This window comes from Salvia splendens, chromosome 11 (genome assembly GCF_004379255.2).
Source record: "Salvia splendens isolate huo1 chromosome 11, SspV2, whole genome shotgun sequence".
NCBI classification, from domain to species: domain Eukaryota; kingdom Viridiplantae; phylum Streptophyta; class Magnoliopsida; order Lamiales; family Lamiaceae; genus Salvia; species Salvia splendens.
Genome location: NC_056042.1, coordinates 26,028,613 through 26,047,322, shown reverse-complemented (window position 1 = coordinate 26,047,322; position 18,710 = coordinate 26,028,613). Strand labels below are relative to the sequence as shown.

The following is an 18,710-nucleotide window of genomic DNA, read 5'->3' as shown; positions in this document are numbered from 1 at the left end:
ATCGAGGTGTGCATTCTTTTACTAAACTCATTTTACGTTTCAAATTATGATATTGGAGATATAAGGGTGGTTTAAAGTGTTATGTCATGCCATGATTGTTTTGATGTTGAGATTGTTGTCTGATGCCTAGTTCGTTTGAGCTTGCTCCGTTAGGCTATATGGCTATGTGTGATGTTGAGATTGTTGTCTGGTGCCTAGTTCGTTTGAGTTTGCTCCGTTAGGCTATAGGGCTAAGTGTCAAACGAATTCGGGTCTGAGTAGGGCCGCAAACCCTATCAGGCTGTGTACACAGGTGGGATCGGGAGCCGTCCTTGCTAGTCGGCCGGTCTCGTGGGCGAATAGTGTGGCCACACTTTCGTCGCACTATGGTAAGAGGATGAGATTGATTGATTGTGGAGAAAGTGAGGAGATTGTTTTGACTGGCCAATCTATGAAAATGTTTTGTGATACTCGATGATATTCTTTTCTAAAATGTTAAAACTCGAGTTCACTATGGTATGGATGACATAACTTTTATCAAATATTTTGGCGTGTGTGTCCACTGAGTATGTCAAGTACTCAGCCCTGCATATGTTTTCTTTATGTGCAGGTTGAGCGGTGATGTTGCGGCGGATGTTGAGTCGAGCCTTAAGAAATTCCGGATGCGTCGTGTCTTCATACATAAGCGTCTCCCTATGACTCTCTAGACACCTTTATTCCGCTGCCTTGTTTCGAATCGTTCTTGATAAAGTCTTTCGTTTTACTCTACACTACTTTATGACATTAATTACCTTGAGATATTAACCCGCTGCTTAATTGTTTAATCGATTAGAACTTTTCTTTTGAAGCTTTGTTTAAGATGTTGTCTTTCATTGTTTTCCCCTTCTTCTTCCCCGCTCCTTAGTCCCTTCCCTAGTCACGATTTCCCCTTCTTTGCTATCCTTAGTAAGGGCGGTCGTGACAAAAGGCTTTTTGCTTTTCATTTCCAAGATTTATGATCTTTCACCAACATGTAATCTCCAACTCCATTAAGAGATATCTTGATTGTAAAGGCTTTTCAAGTGCTTTATTCTTTCCTATTTATAGGTGGAGTTTGGGATTGAGAAGAATACACCAACAATTTGTGCATATCATCGACCAAGAGCATCCACAGTGGGACGGATGTCCCAGCGGACATCCCGACGGACTTCCCAAAAACACCTCATGCCACGTCATAAGGATATTCCACTGTACTACCAATGCACAATTGCGGACATCCCTAAGGACATCCTGACGGACATCCCACAATAATAAAAATTTATAAATGAAAAATCGGGACGTCAGCCGAGAACACGCAATGGCGGACGTCCCGACGGACGTCGTTGGAATGCCATGGAACTCCGGTGTCTGCAGCGGACGTCCGTATCCGTCACGTCTGCGTGGGACATCCTCCGTTGTGGATGCTCTTAGGGTTGGCTAATGGTAGAGAAACTATACATTTTTTTTGGACCTATATATACATCTTTAGTTGATTCACCATCGTGTGTTGGATCCTTAACTAATGCTCAAGTATATCGTTATTCTCTTCCAATTTAAGAGTAATTATTATACATTGATCTGTGTTCCTTATAATTTAATACGAAACATGAAATTTATACTATGCTTTTGAGGGGGCGTGAACCCATTTTATCGGTGTAGACAATGCATGTTTCATGTAGGGAATAATGAATAAATATCTCGTTCCACCTAAATAATTCGTTTCCCATCCATCAATACAACCACAAGATTTTAATGTATCCTGAAAACAATTTTCAGAATATAAACATAAGAAAAAAATATTAGGAGTAAAATTTGTTAAAAGATTCGAGTCCCTATAGTATACTCCATATTGGATGCATTGATAACCAGAAACATGTGGACCCCGCTGGTTATTTCCATATCCCTTCTTCCCATGGAGATTTCACACGCACCACAACCTAATTATTATGTGTGCGTGCGTGCGCGCGCGCCTGCCTATATAATATATATGGAGTATAATAGTACTTGGAAAAGTTATCTGTTTATTCTTTAATATTTCCAGTTAATTTTATTATGGTACCATAAATAATGTCAAAAAAAAAAAAGAGAAGAAATTTAGTATCTTCTCCACAGGTAAATTTTCCATATACTCAATTGAATAAAAGAAACTTACACATGAAATGAATTTTACTAACTTCTTGCCCAACATAGATTTATTTCAGCTAGAGCATCCGCAGCGGCGGGCGTCGGACCGGCGTGCCGGACGTCCACGCGGGACATCCGCCATTAGGCGAGCTACCGGCGGACGCGGACGTCGCTTGCGGACACCGGAGTTCTACGGATTTCCGACGACGTCCGCCATTGCGGGTTTCCGACGGACGTCCTGATTTTTAAAATTTTTTAAACTATATATACGACTCGTTGAACTTCATTTCATTCGCACCATTGAGGTTATTTTGTTTTAAATAAAGTGGTTGCATTTTCTCCGTATTCGTGTCGAAATTTTAATTCCGTAAATTGTTTAATTTGGTGAATTTGTGAATTTTATTATTGTAGATGTCCGTCGGGATGTTCTTGGGGATGTCCGTCATTATGCAGTGGGATGTCCTTATGACGTTGAAGTGCCGTGAGATGTCATTATGACGTGGTAGGAGGTGTTTTTGGGAAGTCCGCCGGGACATCCGTCCCACTGTGGATACTCTTAGTTTTTCTAGCTTGCTAATCACGTGAATTTCTAGCATGTCAAGAACTAGATCGATGGAATGCACTGAAAATAAGGAACGAACTCTCATGTACTATTTCGGATATATTATGTGAAAAAATGAATTATACAAAACATATGAATTTCTAACATACAAGTCAATAATATAAATAATAAATTGAAATGACTTGGTTGGTTCGAATATGATAATTTTGACTTCTAAACTCATGTCATTGTTTTATACTACATCCATATAATAAAATACTCCCAATATACAGTACACACTATTTTTGATTGTCCATACAACTTTTTAAAATTTTAGCATATTTATTTATAAAAAAAATTAAATATAACATGTCATATGTATCCTACCCACCCTAACAAAACAATATGTTGGTGTACACTGTAGAGCATTTGGTATAAAATGTGTAATAAAGTTTAACGCATTTGATGCCAATATAAAAAAAATAAGGATATTGAAACCTCCGGGCAGCAATAAAATTTCATGATATTAGGCGTCGATATTTCAAAAAATAAATAAAATAGTTAGTACAGAAATAAAGAAAGAAGAGGGTGAAGAAGATGATGAGGTTCCACGATGAAACCTCCGGGCAGCATAATTACCAATTTTACCGTTGTCCCATTTGTTTAATGACGTCTCTCCTCTCTCTACCCACTGAATCTGAGTCCATTTATCATGTCTGCTGTTGTGGGTCACCTTCATTTACTCGTATTTTGTTTGCTCCTCCCAGTCCCCCAGATACAGACTATTTTCGCCACGCCATCTTTGGGAGGAGAATTCCATGCCCTGTCCCACCTTGTGATTCTGCTCTACTGTCGGTGCTTCCTTATTCATTTATTGGGATTCTCCTTGCAAATCCAAATGGACTGCTTCTCCTCCTCCACCTAGGGATCATATGCTCAACATGTCGCCCCACGCCTCCCCACCATCTCAATCCCGTCAGTCTACATTTTCCCTTCCTCTTTTTTAATCTTCTTATCTAATATACATTGTTACATTGCATCGTGTAGCTGTCTGTATCTATCTAATGCTTTGAATTGTGGGAGAATGCCAATTTGTGGTAATCAATGCGATTTCATTGATTGAGAATTCCCGGGGTGTATGATGTTTTGTTCATTCAGTAAAGCCCTACTCTTACATGTATTGCTTCAAATTGCAATCCCACTTAGCATTTTAGTTTCTGCAACTCTTCCCATGTTTTAATGCATTTATCTTACTGAATCCTACTATTTCTCATGATCATTTTATTTAAGTTAGTTATACTGCTGTTTTCACTACAATTTCGGAAGCAATGTCACTTAAGGAAATGTCAATAATTTGATTAACAACAATATGGAGAAGTTGCTCATTTGTAACTCTGTTATGGGAGGTATCTATCTAGCTACTATGAACTAGTACTAAATCCTATTGATCAGGGAATTACTGCTTCTTGTGTAACCCGTTCCTGTTTATCGTCTCAGTATTTTTTTACTTCGATGAACTCATTTAGTTATTTGGCCCTGTTTGCTGCAGTCTTCATCAGATTTGGTGAAAGAAATCAATACACTCGAGGTTAAAATAATACATTTGGAACGGTATCTTCTTTCTATGTATCGTACTTCTTTCCAGAAAACTATCCCGAGTAATCTGGGACACCGTGGAAGCCACATACAACAAATGACTGGAATACAACCATTGCTAACATCTGACCTATCATCCCGGAGAACAATGTCAGAAGTGTCCAAAGGCTATTGTGAACATCAACGATGTTCGTCCCCAACAAGTGCTTTAACTGGCCCAAATGATACGGTTCCATTCACTACTCCAAAGTCATCATTTGCAAGGGTGATGTACTTATTACCTTGTTTCACATTGAATACAATTGGCTTTCTTTCTATGCACTCACATATATTTGCTTTCACATAGTAATTCATCTAATATTTTGATATCGATTACTAGGAATGGAAATGATGGTGATTGGATCCAAGTGATTGCTGATTTCTAGGCCTATTGCATTATCTTTGATTTAGTTTTAAATTAAGAAAGTTAGGATTTCATGGGATTTGAATAAATTAGGGATTGATTGAATAATTGAATTAATTAGAGCAAATTTGGTGGGATTATTGTCTACTGCACTCCTATATATTTCGTAGGGGAGCTTGAAGAATGTATCCAGAGAGATCAAAAGCTATTAGGCGGTGAAAACCGAGGCCTCGGTGAGAGGATTATTATCTATTTTATTTCCAAGTTCTGTTGGTTCTTGTTTACAAAAGCTTGAGATTCATTTCTGTTCTTTATCTTTGAGTTGTTTATCCATTGGTTCTTACTGCCTTATCACTCCATAACATATTTTGGCTGAATATGTTTGGTGCATTGCAGGAAAGGAAGAGTGCTTATTATAGACGGCGTAGCCTTGTAGACCATCTTGGAATATTTTGTGTTGGTGATGCCTGCATTTTCCCGGATAAGCTATCTGAAGACATTTTAAGATGTATATCTGACATTTACTGCAAAGTGGGCAACTCTGCACGAAGCCATAAAGGCTATTCAGTTATCATCGAATTCATCATTCTGCTCCTCGGGCACATTTTCTCCCAGAAACTTATCTGGCAGTTGGAGTCCTCAATGTCATGATGAAGTTTCGGAGAATTATAATATCGAAGGTCTGAAACAAGATAATGACCCTTATGCTGCGATGGTAGAAGTCCTGAAGATCTGCTTAGATGACGAGAGTTACAGTTATGCTGCTATAATGCTTCAGAAATTTAGGTTTGTATTTACAAATGTGCCATATCTCAACTCTATTTATGGAAAACCAGTATGATTAAATGATATGTGTTCCTTAAATATAGAAAGAGCTAAGTGTAATTATGCTTTTGCAGTGTGAACATTTGCTTTCTTTTATGTAGGTCTCTAGTCAAAAGTCTTGAGAATCTTGACATGAAGAAGATGAGGCATGAACAGAAGCTTGCCTTTTGGATTAATATTCACAATGCATTGATGATGCACGTATGTCTTTCACGCTTCTCCAACTTTGTATTCTGATCAAGACCATACCACTTAATATATGTGTGAAGTTATGCTTGTATTTATGTTTGAGCGGCCAGAACCAGATCTGTTACTAATCATCACATATAACCAGATAACGTTACTCCACTACTTAAGTGGCTCTTTTGTACAAATCAAACTATAAAGAAACATTAAATGCATCATATTTCAAACTGGATTCACAGGACGACTTCATGTATTTTCAACTTCCTTTGCAGGCTCATTTAGCATATGAAAATCAAAACTATACAAAAAGCACTTTCATCACAAAGGTAATGGCTGATGAGGGAGTTTTAAATCGCTCAGTCTTTCGTTAGATTTATCATCTGCGTATCTGATATTTCCACGTGAAACTCTTTGTTTCAAGCAGCATATAATGTCGGTGGGATCTGCGTTACCGCTTATGACATACAAAGCTCCATTTTGGGGATAAAATCTCACTATTCTGCCCCGGTAAATGTCTATTATAAATCAATATTTCTTGAGCTTGTGCATATTGTAATACACCAACGAGTACTTAGACATGAATGCTGTTTAGTGTTCACTGTGTTTTATATTCATAAGAGAAATATTCTATGGTTTGCTGGACTCTAAGTAAACATCAAAACAATTGACAGTGAATGCCACACAGATTTTCATGCTCTGTTAAGAGATTCTCTTCTTGTTTGCTAACTACTATATGACTCGAAACTGATTCTTCTCTTCTCCATAGTTTTCTTGATTTAGCAACTTACTCACTTAACATGACATGCACCAACGCAGTGGCTTCAGACACTTCTTCTCTCTCCAAGGAGGAAATTCAAAACCGGGGTCTTAAGACATGCTTATGCTATTGACTATCCCGAACCGCTTGTTCATTTCGCACTTAGCTCAGGAGCATGCTCTGACCCTGCGGTAATGTATTTGTTAGATGTTTATCTGGCTAGCTTGATCGAAATCTTCTCCCGTTTTTGCAAACGACTGAAATTAGTGTATTCTTTCTTCCTGCTTATTCTCAAAACTTTTTAATGGTTTGGATTGCAGATTCGCATTTACTATGCAAAGAGTATATCTGAAGATCTGAATATTGCCAAAGAAGAATTCATACAAGCTACAGCTTACGTTCATAAGCAGAAAAGGCTGCACCTGCCAAAAATCTTGCAGTATTATGCAAAGGATATGTCACTTAGCACGGCTGCACTTCTGAAAGTTGTAGGAGACTGCCTACCTGAATATCAACAGAAATCGATCGACAGATTCCTGAAGGGTCGACCTGAAAAGTGTTTGTGTTGGCTAGAGGAAAGTTCGTCTTTTCGGTATTTGATCCATAAAGAAATAGCTGCAACGGCATGGTGATGATTTTAATCAGTTTTTAAAGGTAATTATGATGCGTTTTGCAGTTTTGAAGGTTTTTTGTACAGAAAGATTGTCTAAGAGTGACGCAGATTTTATTGGCGTATTGATAGAAAAAATAAATATGTTTTGCTTATGAGGTTTGAGAGTACTGTTATGATTTTGAAAGGTATTTAGTTGAATAAAATACCCCTTTTTTCTTTCAGTTACTGTGTGTATTAGTTTCATCAATGTTATGCACCCTAAGTTTAATTCATTTTTGGCATTGAATATACTTTAGACTTTTAAGCACATTTGTAAAAAACTTGTAAGATTAATTTTCAATGTCACACTCAATACACTATCTATAAGGATAGAGTAAAAAAGAAAGCGAGCAGTTTGTAGTTGAAGAAGTGGAGCATGTTGATTGGAATTTCACATATGTATGTATGTATCCCTATTCCCTAGGCTAATGCAACAACTCGGTTATAGATTATTAAACGGGAGAGAGAGTTGATTGTATATTAGATGGGATAGCAATGATTTCGATCCGTCTCCATGAGGCCCAATGTTCTCATTGGTGAGTCACGAACACAACTCCGAGATTGACTCAGATACTAGCAGTGGCGGATCCAGAAATTTCGTATTAGGGGTGCGATAAATAATTATATTGACGTGAAAATGTGAAATCCAATTCATGTTTTCTTTGTTATCCTCAATTTTTCCTATTAAGTCATTTCATTATACATAAAAAAAATTAGTGTTATTACTTGAAAAAATTTCAATGTTGAATTGGGATTCTTAGATATTTATATAATAAAGAATTTATTTTAGTTTATAGAAAGTTCAAAATATTTAAAATAAAAATATAACACGTCATATTTTCTACATAATCTAAAACATGAGCATAATAGAAATCATAAATACTAAAGAAAATATTCTCTTTATTATGTTTGAAATAAGGAGAAAACAAAATAATTAATGATTATATTTAATCAAACATGATTAGAAAGTAAGTATACATAGATGATAGACGCATATGCACATGAGAGAAAGAGAAATAGCCAAAAATGCACACCTGAGGAATGATGATGCTTTTACCACTTCCATATTTCATAACCTTTAATGGTTTGAGTCCATAACTTACTCACAACTTTGCACTCAATGCCACACATTATTTGTGGCCGTGTTGTTGGACTTGGTATAGGGATCTTAAGAGCATCTACATTGCTAACCTGATAACAACAGTCACATTTTAACAACACTTCCATTTTCAATTGTCATGTTAACCTGTTCCATTTGAGCCATGATTCAGAATTTCAATTTCATCATTATTTTTATTATTTTCAACTTCATTATTATATAATTATTAATTGATATATTTATAAAACAAATAAATGAATCAAAATTAGAAAATTACTTGATTAAATATCGAAAAAAATCAATTAATTAAATACCAAAAAATGCATATTATAAACTCATAATATTACTTAATGAAACATACTTCTGTTGTTGTGTGCCTAATTTTTTCGATTAGATCTTGTTGGAATTGTTCGTAAGTTCGTTCCTCGTGTATGAAAGCCTCATATCAAAATTGAGGTGGTGGGCCCTATGTTGGACTGTAGCTGGAAATTCCTGAACTAGATCTTTCTTTCTCCTCGCAAGATAAACGTTTTTGCTCCTTGTTCTCGATTATCATATCATTCATTATATACAAGCATACATCACGTCAGCGGAGCATGATTGGCCTAACATCTTGAAGCATATTGAAAACCCTCTCAACGTGTAACCTCTCACCTTTGAGAGAATAATACTCCCTCCGTCCACGAAAAATAGAGCACATTTGCCATTTTTGATTGTCTACAAAAGTAGAGCACATTTAAAAAAGGAAAGTTTTCAACAACTTCTCTCTTACTTTTTCCCTTTTCACTTATTAGGTCTGTTAAATTGGGTACCCGCGGATACCCGATCCAAAATTTTCGGATACCCGATCCCGAAATTCACAAATCCAATACCTGATACCCGACCCGAATTTGATTCACGTACCCGGATACCCGACTCGGGTATCCAGTCCCGAAAAATTGGGTATCCAGTCCCGATTGTAATTTTGAATTTTTTTTTGAAAATTAACTACAAAGTTTTACAATTTATTTAATACTCCACCGTCCCATAAAAATATGGGCAATGAGTATGACACGGGAAATTAAGACAAAATTAGTAATGTAAGAGAGAAGGGTAGAATGGTATGGTAAAGTAAGAAAGAGGAGGAGAATAGTTGTTAAAGTATAGTTAGTGGATAATGTGACCTACATTATTTAATTGATATAACTTTTTCTAAAAATGGAATGCACATATTTTTGTGGGACGGACGAAAATTGCAAAATGCACATATTTTTATGGACGGAGGGAGTATTATTTAATTTGAATTTAATACAAAGTTGAAAGTAGTATTAAAGAGAAAATAACTACAAACTTTTAGATATACAAAACTCTTGTAGCAGTCGAATTAAGAGAAAAATAATTACAAATTTGAGAAATACAAAATTCATAAATTATAGTAACAAATGAACATCTTTCATCCATCCACAATAAGAAAATAAATTACATTAAAAAATTAATCTACATATTAACATCTCTCGCCCATCCACGTGTAATTAGAAATTACAATTATATTTTTCATCTTTCATCCATCCACAATAAGAAATTAAATTATATTAAAATTACATCTTTCATCCATCCACAATTAGGGTTGGAACGGTACGGTATACCGCGCCGAAATGGCCATACCGCATACCGTACCGTACCGTGGGCGGTATGACCAAAAACCATACTTTTACCGTACCGCTTTTGTCGGTATACCAAAATTTAGATATCGTTACCGTACCCGCTTTTGTCGGTATAACCGTACCTTGATTTTCGGTATATACTGCAATTGCGGTATAACCGTAAATTTGCGGTATGATGCGGTATAACGCGGTATACCGCGTATATACAAAATGCATACCTTTACCGTACCTAAAACTGTCGGTACGGTATGATACCGTAACCGAAAAGTACGGTGTACCGAAAATTCGATATTTTCGGTATTTATTCGGTACGGTAAGTGGCGGTATTTCGGTATATTTTTCCAGTCCAATCCACAATAAGAAATTGAGATATTAACTTCTTTCATCCATCCACATGTAATTAAGAAATTAAATTACATTTAATTATAATAAAAATATAATTTATTAATTTTAAAAAACAAATCGGATAATTCAGGTAATCGGATACCCGATCATCCAAAATTCTCACTACCCCGATCCCGATCTGATACCCTAAAAATCAGGTTTCGGGTATCCAATTACCCAACTTTTCAGGTTTGGATATCGAGTATCCAAACCCAATATCCATTTTGATAGGCTTATCTCTTATAATAATATGGACGCCACATTCCACTAACACTACTTTTCTCTTACTTTTCCCCTTCTCTCTTACTAATAATATGGATCTCACATTCCACTAACACTACTTTTTTCTTACTTTTTTTCCTTTCTCTCTTACTTTACCAATTCCACATTAAACTCGTGTAATTCACAACATGTCCTATTTTTCATGGACGGAGGGAGTATTTTCTTTCGATTAATTGAATATGTAATCGTCTTGACGAATACATGTCACTTCAAGTAGTACATCATGTGGTATTATTGTTAGGGTTGATACTTAATTATCTTATTGTACTAAAAACGATGATCATTTTACCATGTTCAAATTTCCGCAAACACATCAACATCAATTTGAAGAAAAAATAATTTTAGGGAAAATCGGCAAATCCCAAAATTCATAGCATATTTTAAAATTTAAAAAAGAGATTGGGAGTAAAAAAAAAGGCAATTTGTATATTTAGATCAAGATAATACTAAAATTATTGGGTTAAAACTAGATTTCCAATAAAAAACAAAGAATTGGTAGGTAATTTTCTTTCGATCAACAAAATCCGATTAGAAATACTAACTAGGTACTTCAACGAAACAAAAAAAAACAGGCGAAATCTGTAAAAAGAAGAAGACGGTTGTAAACAGCTGAGGCATTTGGATCAAGCTCCGACGACCTGCCACCGCCACCATGGTATCCTTCTCTGTCCCCACCTTTCTTCGATTCTATATTTTCTCATTTAACATTTGTTCATTCTCATTCCTTGCTTGTCGACGTAACAATTGGTAATTTCCGTCTCTCTTCACTTTCATGATCTGATTAATTGATCAGATCTCCCCTCACTTTCTCTAACTATTACTACATGATTTAATCGCAAATTTAAGTTCCGATCGTGCACCTGTTATCTTGGATGGCCAGTTTGTTTGATTCAATTATGCATCTGCTCTATTGGTCGACGCCGCTGGGGTTGAAACAGTCGGATATCTTTAAAATTGACATGAATTCGGAAACAAATGCCTCCGATTTTTTGCGAGCTAGTCAATGAAAGAAATAAAAGAATTAAAATTTGGGCTTACAATCGTATTAGCAATCTATCAACATGATCCCTTCCAACCGTAGAAATCATCAATTAGGATCCACGTAGGTACAATAACGTGAACAATCAGTAGCCGTAATATGTGTAGTGTGAAAAGGCACCTAATTAGGTAATTTGAGTAATGTGATTTTTGCAGTCTTAGATAGTAAGCTGTTTTCTATGTAACTAGAGTATTGCATTGGCCATGTCTCGTTTACCTAGTCCATAAGTCGATAAAACCCAATATCTCCTGCTGCTTTCTAGTTTATGAGCTTCATATTACTGTCTATTAATGGTGTACTACTATTCTTTTACTATTGATGAGAAACTAAAGCTTTTCCATTATTTCAGATTCACTTTGTTCTTCTCATTAGCAGACAAGGGAAAGTGAGATTGACAAAATGGTACTCACCGTATTCTCAAAAGGAAAGGACAAAGGTATATGACTTTACAATTATTTATGATCAGGAAAAAATTTCATCTTAATCACTAACCCTTTTCACGCTTGGAGTAAGTTCTGTCTTCCCTTGATTCATGCCGCGAATGTAGAAATTGAAAACATAGAACTATACAGGAGTTTATTTTCTGAACTCAATTTGGACCTTGTTCCTAGTTCATTCAAACTATGTTTTCATTGACAATCTTTTAAAATTAAACTAACGGGGAGGTTCTTTCTTCCTGGTAAAGGTTATCCGGGAGCTTAGTGGTATGATTCTCACCCGAGCCCCTAAACTGTGCAACTTTGTTGAGTGGAGGGGATACAAAGTTGTTTACAAAAGGTAGTATGCATTTTGCATTATTTTTAAACCTTTCCCACATTGTTTAATATAACTCGTAGTTTCATACACCTCCCTTTTATAATGTGCACAATTAAACATTTTGCATCTTACTGCTTACTTGACAGGTATGCTAGCCTTTATTTCTGCATGTGCATTGACCAGGATGATAATGAATTGGAGGTCCTCGAAATTATCCATCATTTTGTTGAGATACTAGATCGCTACTTTGGAAGTGTATGGTTCAAACTGAAGCAACTATTTACTTCAAGATTTTTATTAGCTTGTGATATGATGTTCAACATGTTATTTGTTTTATTTTTAGGTTTGTGAGCTGGACTTGATCTTTAATTTCCATAAGGTATGTTTACGTTGTCTCAACTGCTTCTGAAATGTTTGGAGAGATTTGATCTGTCCAAAATCTGTTGAGAGTGAGACTTCTATCTGTGTCTTGAGTTGTTAAGGCCACATCTATTCTCCTATGCATGGTTATATACTTACGTAATGCCTGCTGCTGCTTTTAAGTAAACTAAGTAATAGTATGCATACATAGATTCATGCTGATAACTTTATTGACACTAATTGTTCTTATGTCAATTGTGTCGGATGGTTTTCTAGGATTCTGTGGTCTACATGTTTTAGGACTTATAAATGTCTCATATGTTGTTAATATGAGAACCTTTGCTATATTTTTGGAAATGCATCTCAGTATTTGATCATGTGGTGGAACTTTTATTTGAACAATATAAGTGCTTATCTAAGAAACTCTTAATATAGGTTTTAACCTGGATGTTTCAAGCTAAATTTGAATTTTATTAGGAATATGAAGAAAGTTATAATTCTTTGGCATAACAAAAGAATGAATTTTTATGTCTATCTTGATGATAGCAATACTAAGTTGCCTATGAAAAGTTCTAAGAATATGGCCATTGTTAGTCAGAATGTACAAGTACCATATGTACCATATCAATTTGCGACTCCTGGAACCAGTGGTGTATAGATGTTAATTCAGTCTACACTTGGTTTTTGGATAAACTAGAAATTCCTCTTTGATCTAAGGTTTGAATCATTTTAGTCCAGATATATCCTGTCCATCTTAGACCGTGTGACCTTTTGCTTTTATTTTGATATACCCAGAGTGTTATTCCTTAAATCCTGGAAGGTACTAACTAATGGTCTTGCTTCCTTGCGTCTCCCTTTACTGTCCTGTTCTCATTTTGGTCTTGACAATTGACACTAGTTGTAACAAAAAGTTCAATGTCTATTATGGCTTCCATGACTAGAAGTGTAAAAAAAGTGGTGTGTCACTTCTATTTATATTCTTCCAGAAAATGACCTTGCTATTGCCTTGCATAATACTCAAAGTGCTCTACTCTCTTTATAAACGAGCTAAGTTAAAGCCTCATATTAGTCATGTATCCGACTAACTGCTCTTTTATATTTGATGGTAATAGTTATTCTTCTTTACTATTTTTCTCTCTTTTTTAATGGTAAACAAATATAAATACACAACTCCCAAGTGTTTAATGCAGCCACTTTGTGGCCTTTTTTATCTCATTGTAACTCTCTCGGTTTAATGCAATGGCAGGCATATTATATATTAGATGAAATCCTGATTGCTGGTGAACTTCAGGAGTCGAGTAAGAAGACAGTTGCACGCTTAATAGCTGCACAGGTTTGTTAACTTCAGATCTAATGAAATATTGCCATTCAAAACTCTGTACTCTTCTGAGTAACAACCAATTGTTTTACAGGATTCTCTGGTGGAGGCAGCCAAGGAGCAAGCTAGTTCCATCAGCAATATGATTGCTCAAGCAACAAAATGACAGAACAATTGTGGATCTGGCATGGAACTACTTTGGGTGTTGCGGGGTCCACAACGACCTCAATTTGTTGAACGAGTCTCCATTGTTCAACAGACTTGGGTGCCGGGCGAGCGCCGAACGTAGAGTTCGCAGCCAACCAACAGTCGGTATAGTATGGGGTACTATCTGGCAGACGGGGTCTACCCTCGATGGCCCGTGTTCGTGAAGACTATCACATGTCGAGCGTGCATTCGGAGTCCTCCAAGCACGGTGGGCTATCGTGAAGGGAGCGGCCCGTGGTTGGCAGCGGTCACTAGTCGCCGACATCATGTATGCATGTATCATAATGCATAACATGATCGTTGAGGACGAGGAAGATAATGTCACTTTTTGGAGCGACGATCTGCTCGCCAGCATCGGGAGTGACTACGTTGTCACCGACCCGCCCGTGCAGGGCCTTCCTCCCGACATCCGCAATGTCATGGCCCGGTCAGCTGTGATGCGCCAAGAGGAACAATGCACTCGCCTCCAAGCCGATCTAATCGAAGAGATTTGGACTCGCACCAACGTTTTCCAGCATTGACGTTGTGTTTTTTATCGTTTTTATTTTGTATTTTAAAATTTCTATGTTGTAATTTTCAATCTTCGATCGAAATTAACTTTTCCGTGTTATAAATTTCCGGCGTTTTTTATTTTACGTTTAAAATATGTTGAAGTTGTGAATAGTGTCATTTATTAGTTGCGGCCCGGGTTGTGGCCTGTAGGGTTAGAGCAGTTGGGGTCTGAGCCGCAACTGTAGAGAAATGATGACGTGGGGGGACTTGAGGCCTAAAACTGGGTCGGGGTTATTGATGCCTTAAGTTTGAGAAAATAACTTATCATGTGAGAGAGAAATTATAGAATAAGATGACGAACGTTTGATAAGCGGTCGAAAAAAATAATCCGATGAAGTATTAGATTACTTGAAAGGTGGAAGAATGTCAATATCTTATTTTATAAACCGTAATACTATATTTTATCATAAATGATTTTTTACTACCTCGCTTACTTTTCTTTACGGATCTCAAATATTTGCTAAATAAAATCTTACTACCAAATTTTCACATGATATGCTAGATTTATTTTTATTTTTGTTCTAATAGTGAATGAATTTTCTAATACTTTACGTGACATTTTTTATTTTAAAGAATATAATTTAGACTAAATCTCTAGACTAATCAAACCATATTTAACAGATCTGGACAATTAGTTTATTCACATTCATTGTATATTCAGTTTAATTTCATTAAACTTTTATTTTGGATTTGAATTAAATGCATATATGTTTACGTTATTAGGTAAATAGAGGGTATTAATTAAGTACTAATTACCGAACTAGTATGAAATAAGATGAATCACTATCTAGAAAACAAAAAGTATTTAATCGTCAACGTAGAGTAGTGCACATGCAAAGAATACAATTATAAGGAAAAGAATTTAATGCGAGAAATCAGGGATCCGTGAAACATGACAACGTGCAACTGTGGATACACCATCATCAAATATCCATTAATAAGATTATTTCAGGTTATCATAAAACACCGATCCATATTTATTTTATATACATTTGTGGAACTAATTGGGCAACGAATTCATATGCCCATTTGTTTTGGCCACATTACATGCATCGTTTAGCCATTTCTGCTCTGAGCCAATCACGTCGGGTATGATATTATATAATGAAGAAATGCGAAATTTAAATAATTCAAATTTAAAAATATAATGATATTATTAGTATATTTAATATTATATATAATGTCTATACAATTCTTATGACACAATGTGAGATAGTTGTTTTCGATGAATCGCTATATTTTGAAATCATCAAGAATATTCTCATACTCCCTCTGCCTTATTAGAAATGAAACATTTTCTTTTTTTGTTATCCTATTAAAAATGAAACATTTCATAAAGTAGAAATAACTACATCTCTACTTTTTCATCTCTCTTACTTTACTATCTCTTGATTAACTCACAAAACAACATTACATAAAATCTCGTGCCGAAAACCAAATGTTTCAGATTTATTGGGACGGAGGGAGTATTTATTTGTTGTAAACTTTCTCTTGCAATATACAACTAAGATACCATTAACCATCCATTCGTCTCTCATTCTCTTTCACAAATCTTTCTTAATAAGTTTCATTGAACAAAATATTATCTCAGACATAAGTTGTTGCAACCAGAAGGATAAGTTGCAACTCAATCAAACGGTACACCAAGAGGAAAGCTTTATCTCTTGTGGTTTAAACCCAAAATCTTTTTTAGACTTCCCAAATCTTTAATGCTAGAGAACTCAACTTTCTCAACTGAATAACTAAGAGTAAGTTTTAAGTTGATAGGAAAGAGTCATACGTTCAGTAGACGAAAAGTCATCCAGATAAAGTTGTCCAAGGCGAACCAACTTATCCATATTGAAGCTAGCAACTGAGTTTTTTATTAACGAGATTCATGCAAGTAAGCAATTATGTATTTGTTTCTGGAAAATGATTATTCGATCTCTTAAGTAAGTAAATCAAGAATCTAACAATGATCGAAAAAAATGTTAATTTTGTATTAAATGGATAATTAAGTGTAATTATAACTGAGAAATAAAATGCACTCTCTTCGTTCATCAATACTATCCCACTTTGACTTGACACAGATTTTAAGAAAGGTCAAGTAAAGTTGATGCAGTTCCAGCAGTAATGTCGGCTACTCTGAAAACGTTATGTGTCTGAATAACTTGAAATTCAGACAGTGGTGTTTCAAGCCCGCCAAACACAATATAGTGGGCTCAAATAGTATCTTTTTAAGGGATAATCTATGTAAACTTAAAACATGTTGTACCAATTTGAAACATTGATTAAATATTTTGTATGTATGGTGTAATGACCCCTGTTTTTTTATATAAATCTATTATCCGGGTTAGAACCATTTTCATGCATATTATTGACGATCACCAAATTTTTAAACAAAACAAAACAGTGAAGTGAGAGCCCTATCGAGTGTCACCCGGTCACTTTAAACTCGTCTATAGATTTAAGCCTCTTCTACTTTTAGTTTCTACACTTCCTAAACCTTTGATATGCTCACATTAGCGTAGTTTGTTCCATTAAAAATGAAACATTTTGTATAATGGAAACAACTTTATTTCTATTTCTTCTTCACTCTCTTCATTAACTCACAAAATAGCAATACATAAAATTTCATGCCGAAAAACAAATGTTTCGTATATAAATACAGAAGGAGTATATATTTTCACATATTATATTATAAAATAAACTTTAAGGAGTATATATTTTCACATATTATATTATAAATAAACTTTTATATCATGTTATTTAATCTTATTTAGAGTTTTTCGTATACATTCATTTGGTTATATGTACAAGCATCATGTACACAAAAAGAAAAACAACAATTTTTCCAATGCACCCAACCTAGCATACAGATAATTTTAGAGTTAGGTGATTTTGAAACATGACATTAAATGAAGAGATTAGGTTTTGGTGAATTTAAAAAGTGCAAAAAAAATCATGTACAAAGTGATCATGAACCTTTTGACTTTCAGTTCTGTCTATTACTTTAATCAAGACGTGGCATTATTACACCCTTTGCGAAACAATATACTTTATCCTTCTTTTCCAATAATTCAATGTATCTAAGCTTTGCAAGCAGTATTTCTCTTCTTAATTTACTTTAAGAGCAGGTAACTTTTCGTAACTTTTCGGGTAAACGATCGAACTCTTACTTTTTGCATGAATTTCGTTGGATAACTATCGTAGCCCTAAAAAAAATGTAATCTCTTAAATTATGTTATATTGATTTAGGCTGCTAACTTGTGAAAAAAATACTCATTTATTGAAATTGGCACATCCAATCACTTAACTAGGTCAAATGAAAAGTTATAAAAACCTATATTTAGTGTAGGAACAGTCAATATCGACAATTAGGGGGAGAAAATAATGTAAAAATAAAGACGAGTGTGCTTTCCAAGTTTTCTACATAGCGTAGCTAGGTTTTTTGTCACAGTAGGACGTCCAAACATTGTCCGATCATCTTGAAATTTTAACAAGATGTCAAGCTTCATTCTAACCAAAAAATTGAATTTGAATAGTTAGACTCAGTTATTAATTTTTTAACATCACTGTTGTTTTTTAAAGATTTTTATTTAATCTATTTTGGAGTTGTGTTGATTATCTTGTGTAATTCTTTGTGTTGTTAAAGACCGGATATCATTATAAACCACTTGGTTGTATTTTCTCTTTGGTGATAGTGGATTTGGTAGAGTGGCTGGTTTTTATCTCTTTATATTGAAAAAAGATTTTCCATGCAAAATCTTGGTATTTCTATTTTCTACTAGTATCATTTTTCATTATCATCTCATTGATTTGTCTATATTAGGCACAAGCGTCTCCATGCTTTGGCGACGGCGGAGGTGGAGTCGGTTTCGCCGGCACCCTTTGCTCCTAAGTCGACCACATTGTACCATGTCTGAGAAGCCCATGTTTGGGGTAGAAACATTAGCAGTATTAAAACAATGGGATTTTCCATTGAGATATTGGGAGTGGTAGTTTTGGGG

General features: G+C 35.2%; 2 protein-coding genes across 2 annotated transcripts; both read left to right on the top strand.

The window, feature by feature from the left end:
• The first annotated feature begins 3,796 nt into the window (after window positions 1–3,796).
• LOC121754687 lies at window positions 3,797–5,312 on the top strand. The gene is made up of 3 exons (XM_042150004.1): window positions 3,797–3,839; window positions 4,212–4,523; window positions 5,058–5,312. The coding sequence occupies exons 1-3, from the start codon at window positions 3,801–3,803 to the stop codon at window positions 5,310–5,312; spliced, it is 606 nt and encodes a 201-aa protein (XP_042005938.1). The 5' UTR covers window positions 3,797–3,800.
• Window positions 5,313–11,008: 5,696 nt separating this feature from the next.
• On the top strand, window positions 11,009–14,128 carry LOC121753567 (AP-1 complex subunit sigma-2-like). Its single transcript, XM_042148778.1, has 7 exons — window positions 11,009–11,144; window positions 11,878–11,964; window positions 12,214–12,305; window positions 12,431–12,539; window positions 12,628–12,663; window positions 13,891–13,977; window positions 14,057–14,128. The coding sequence occupies exons 1-7, from the start codon at window positions 11,142–11,144 to the stop codon at window positions 14,126–14,128; spliced, it is 486 nt and encodes a 161-aa protein (XP_042004712.1). The 5' UTR covers window positions 11,009–11,141.
• Window positions 14,129–18,710: the final 4,582 nt, after the last annotated feature.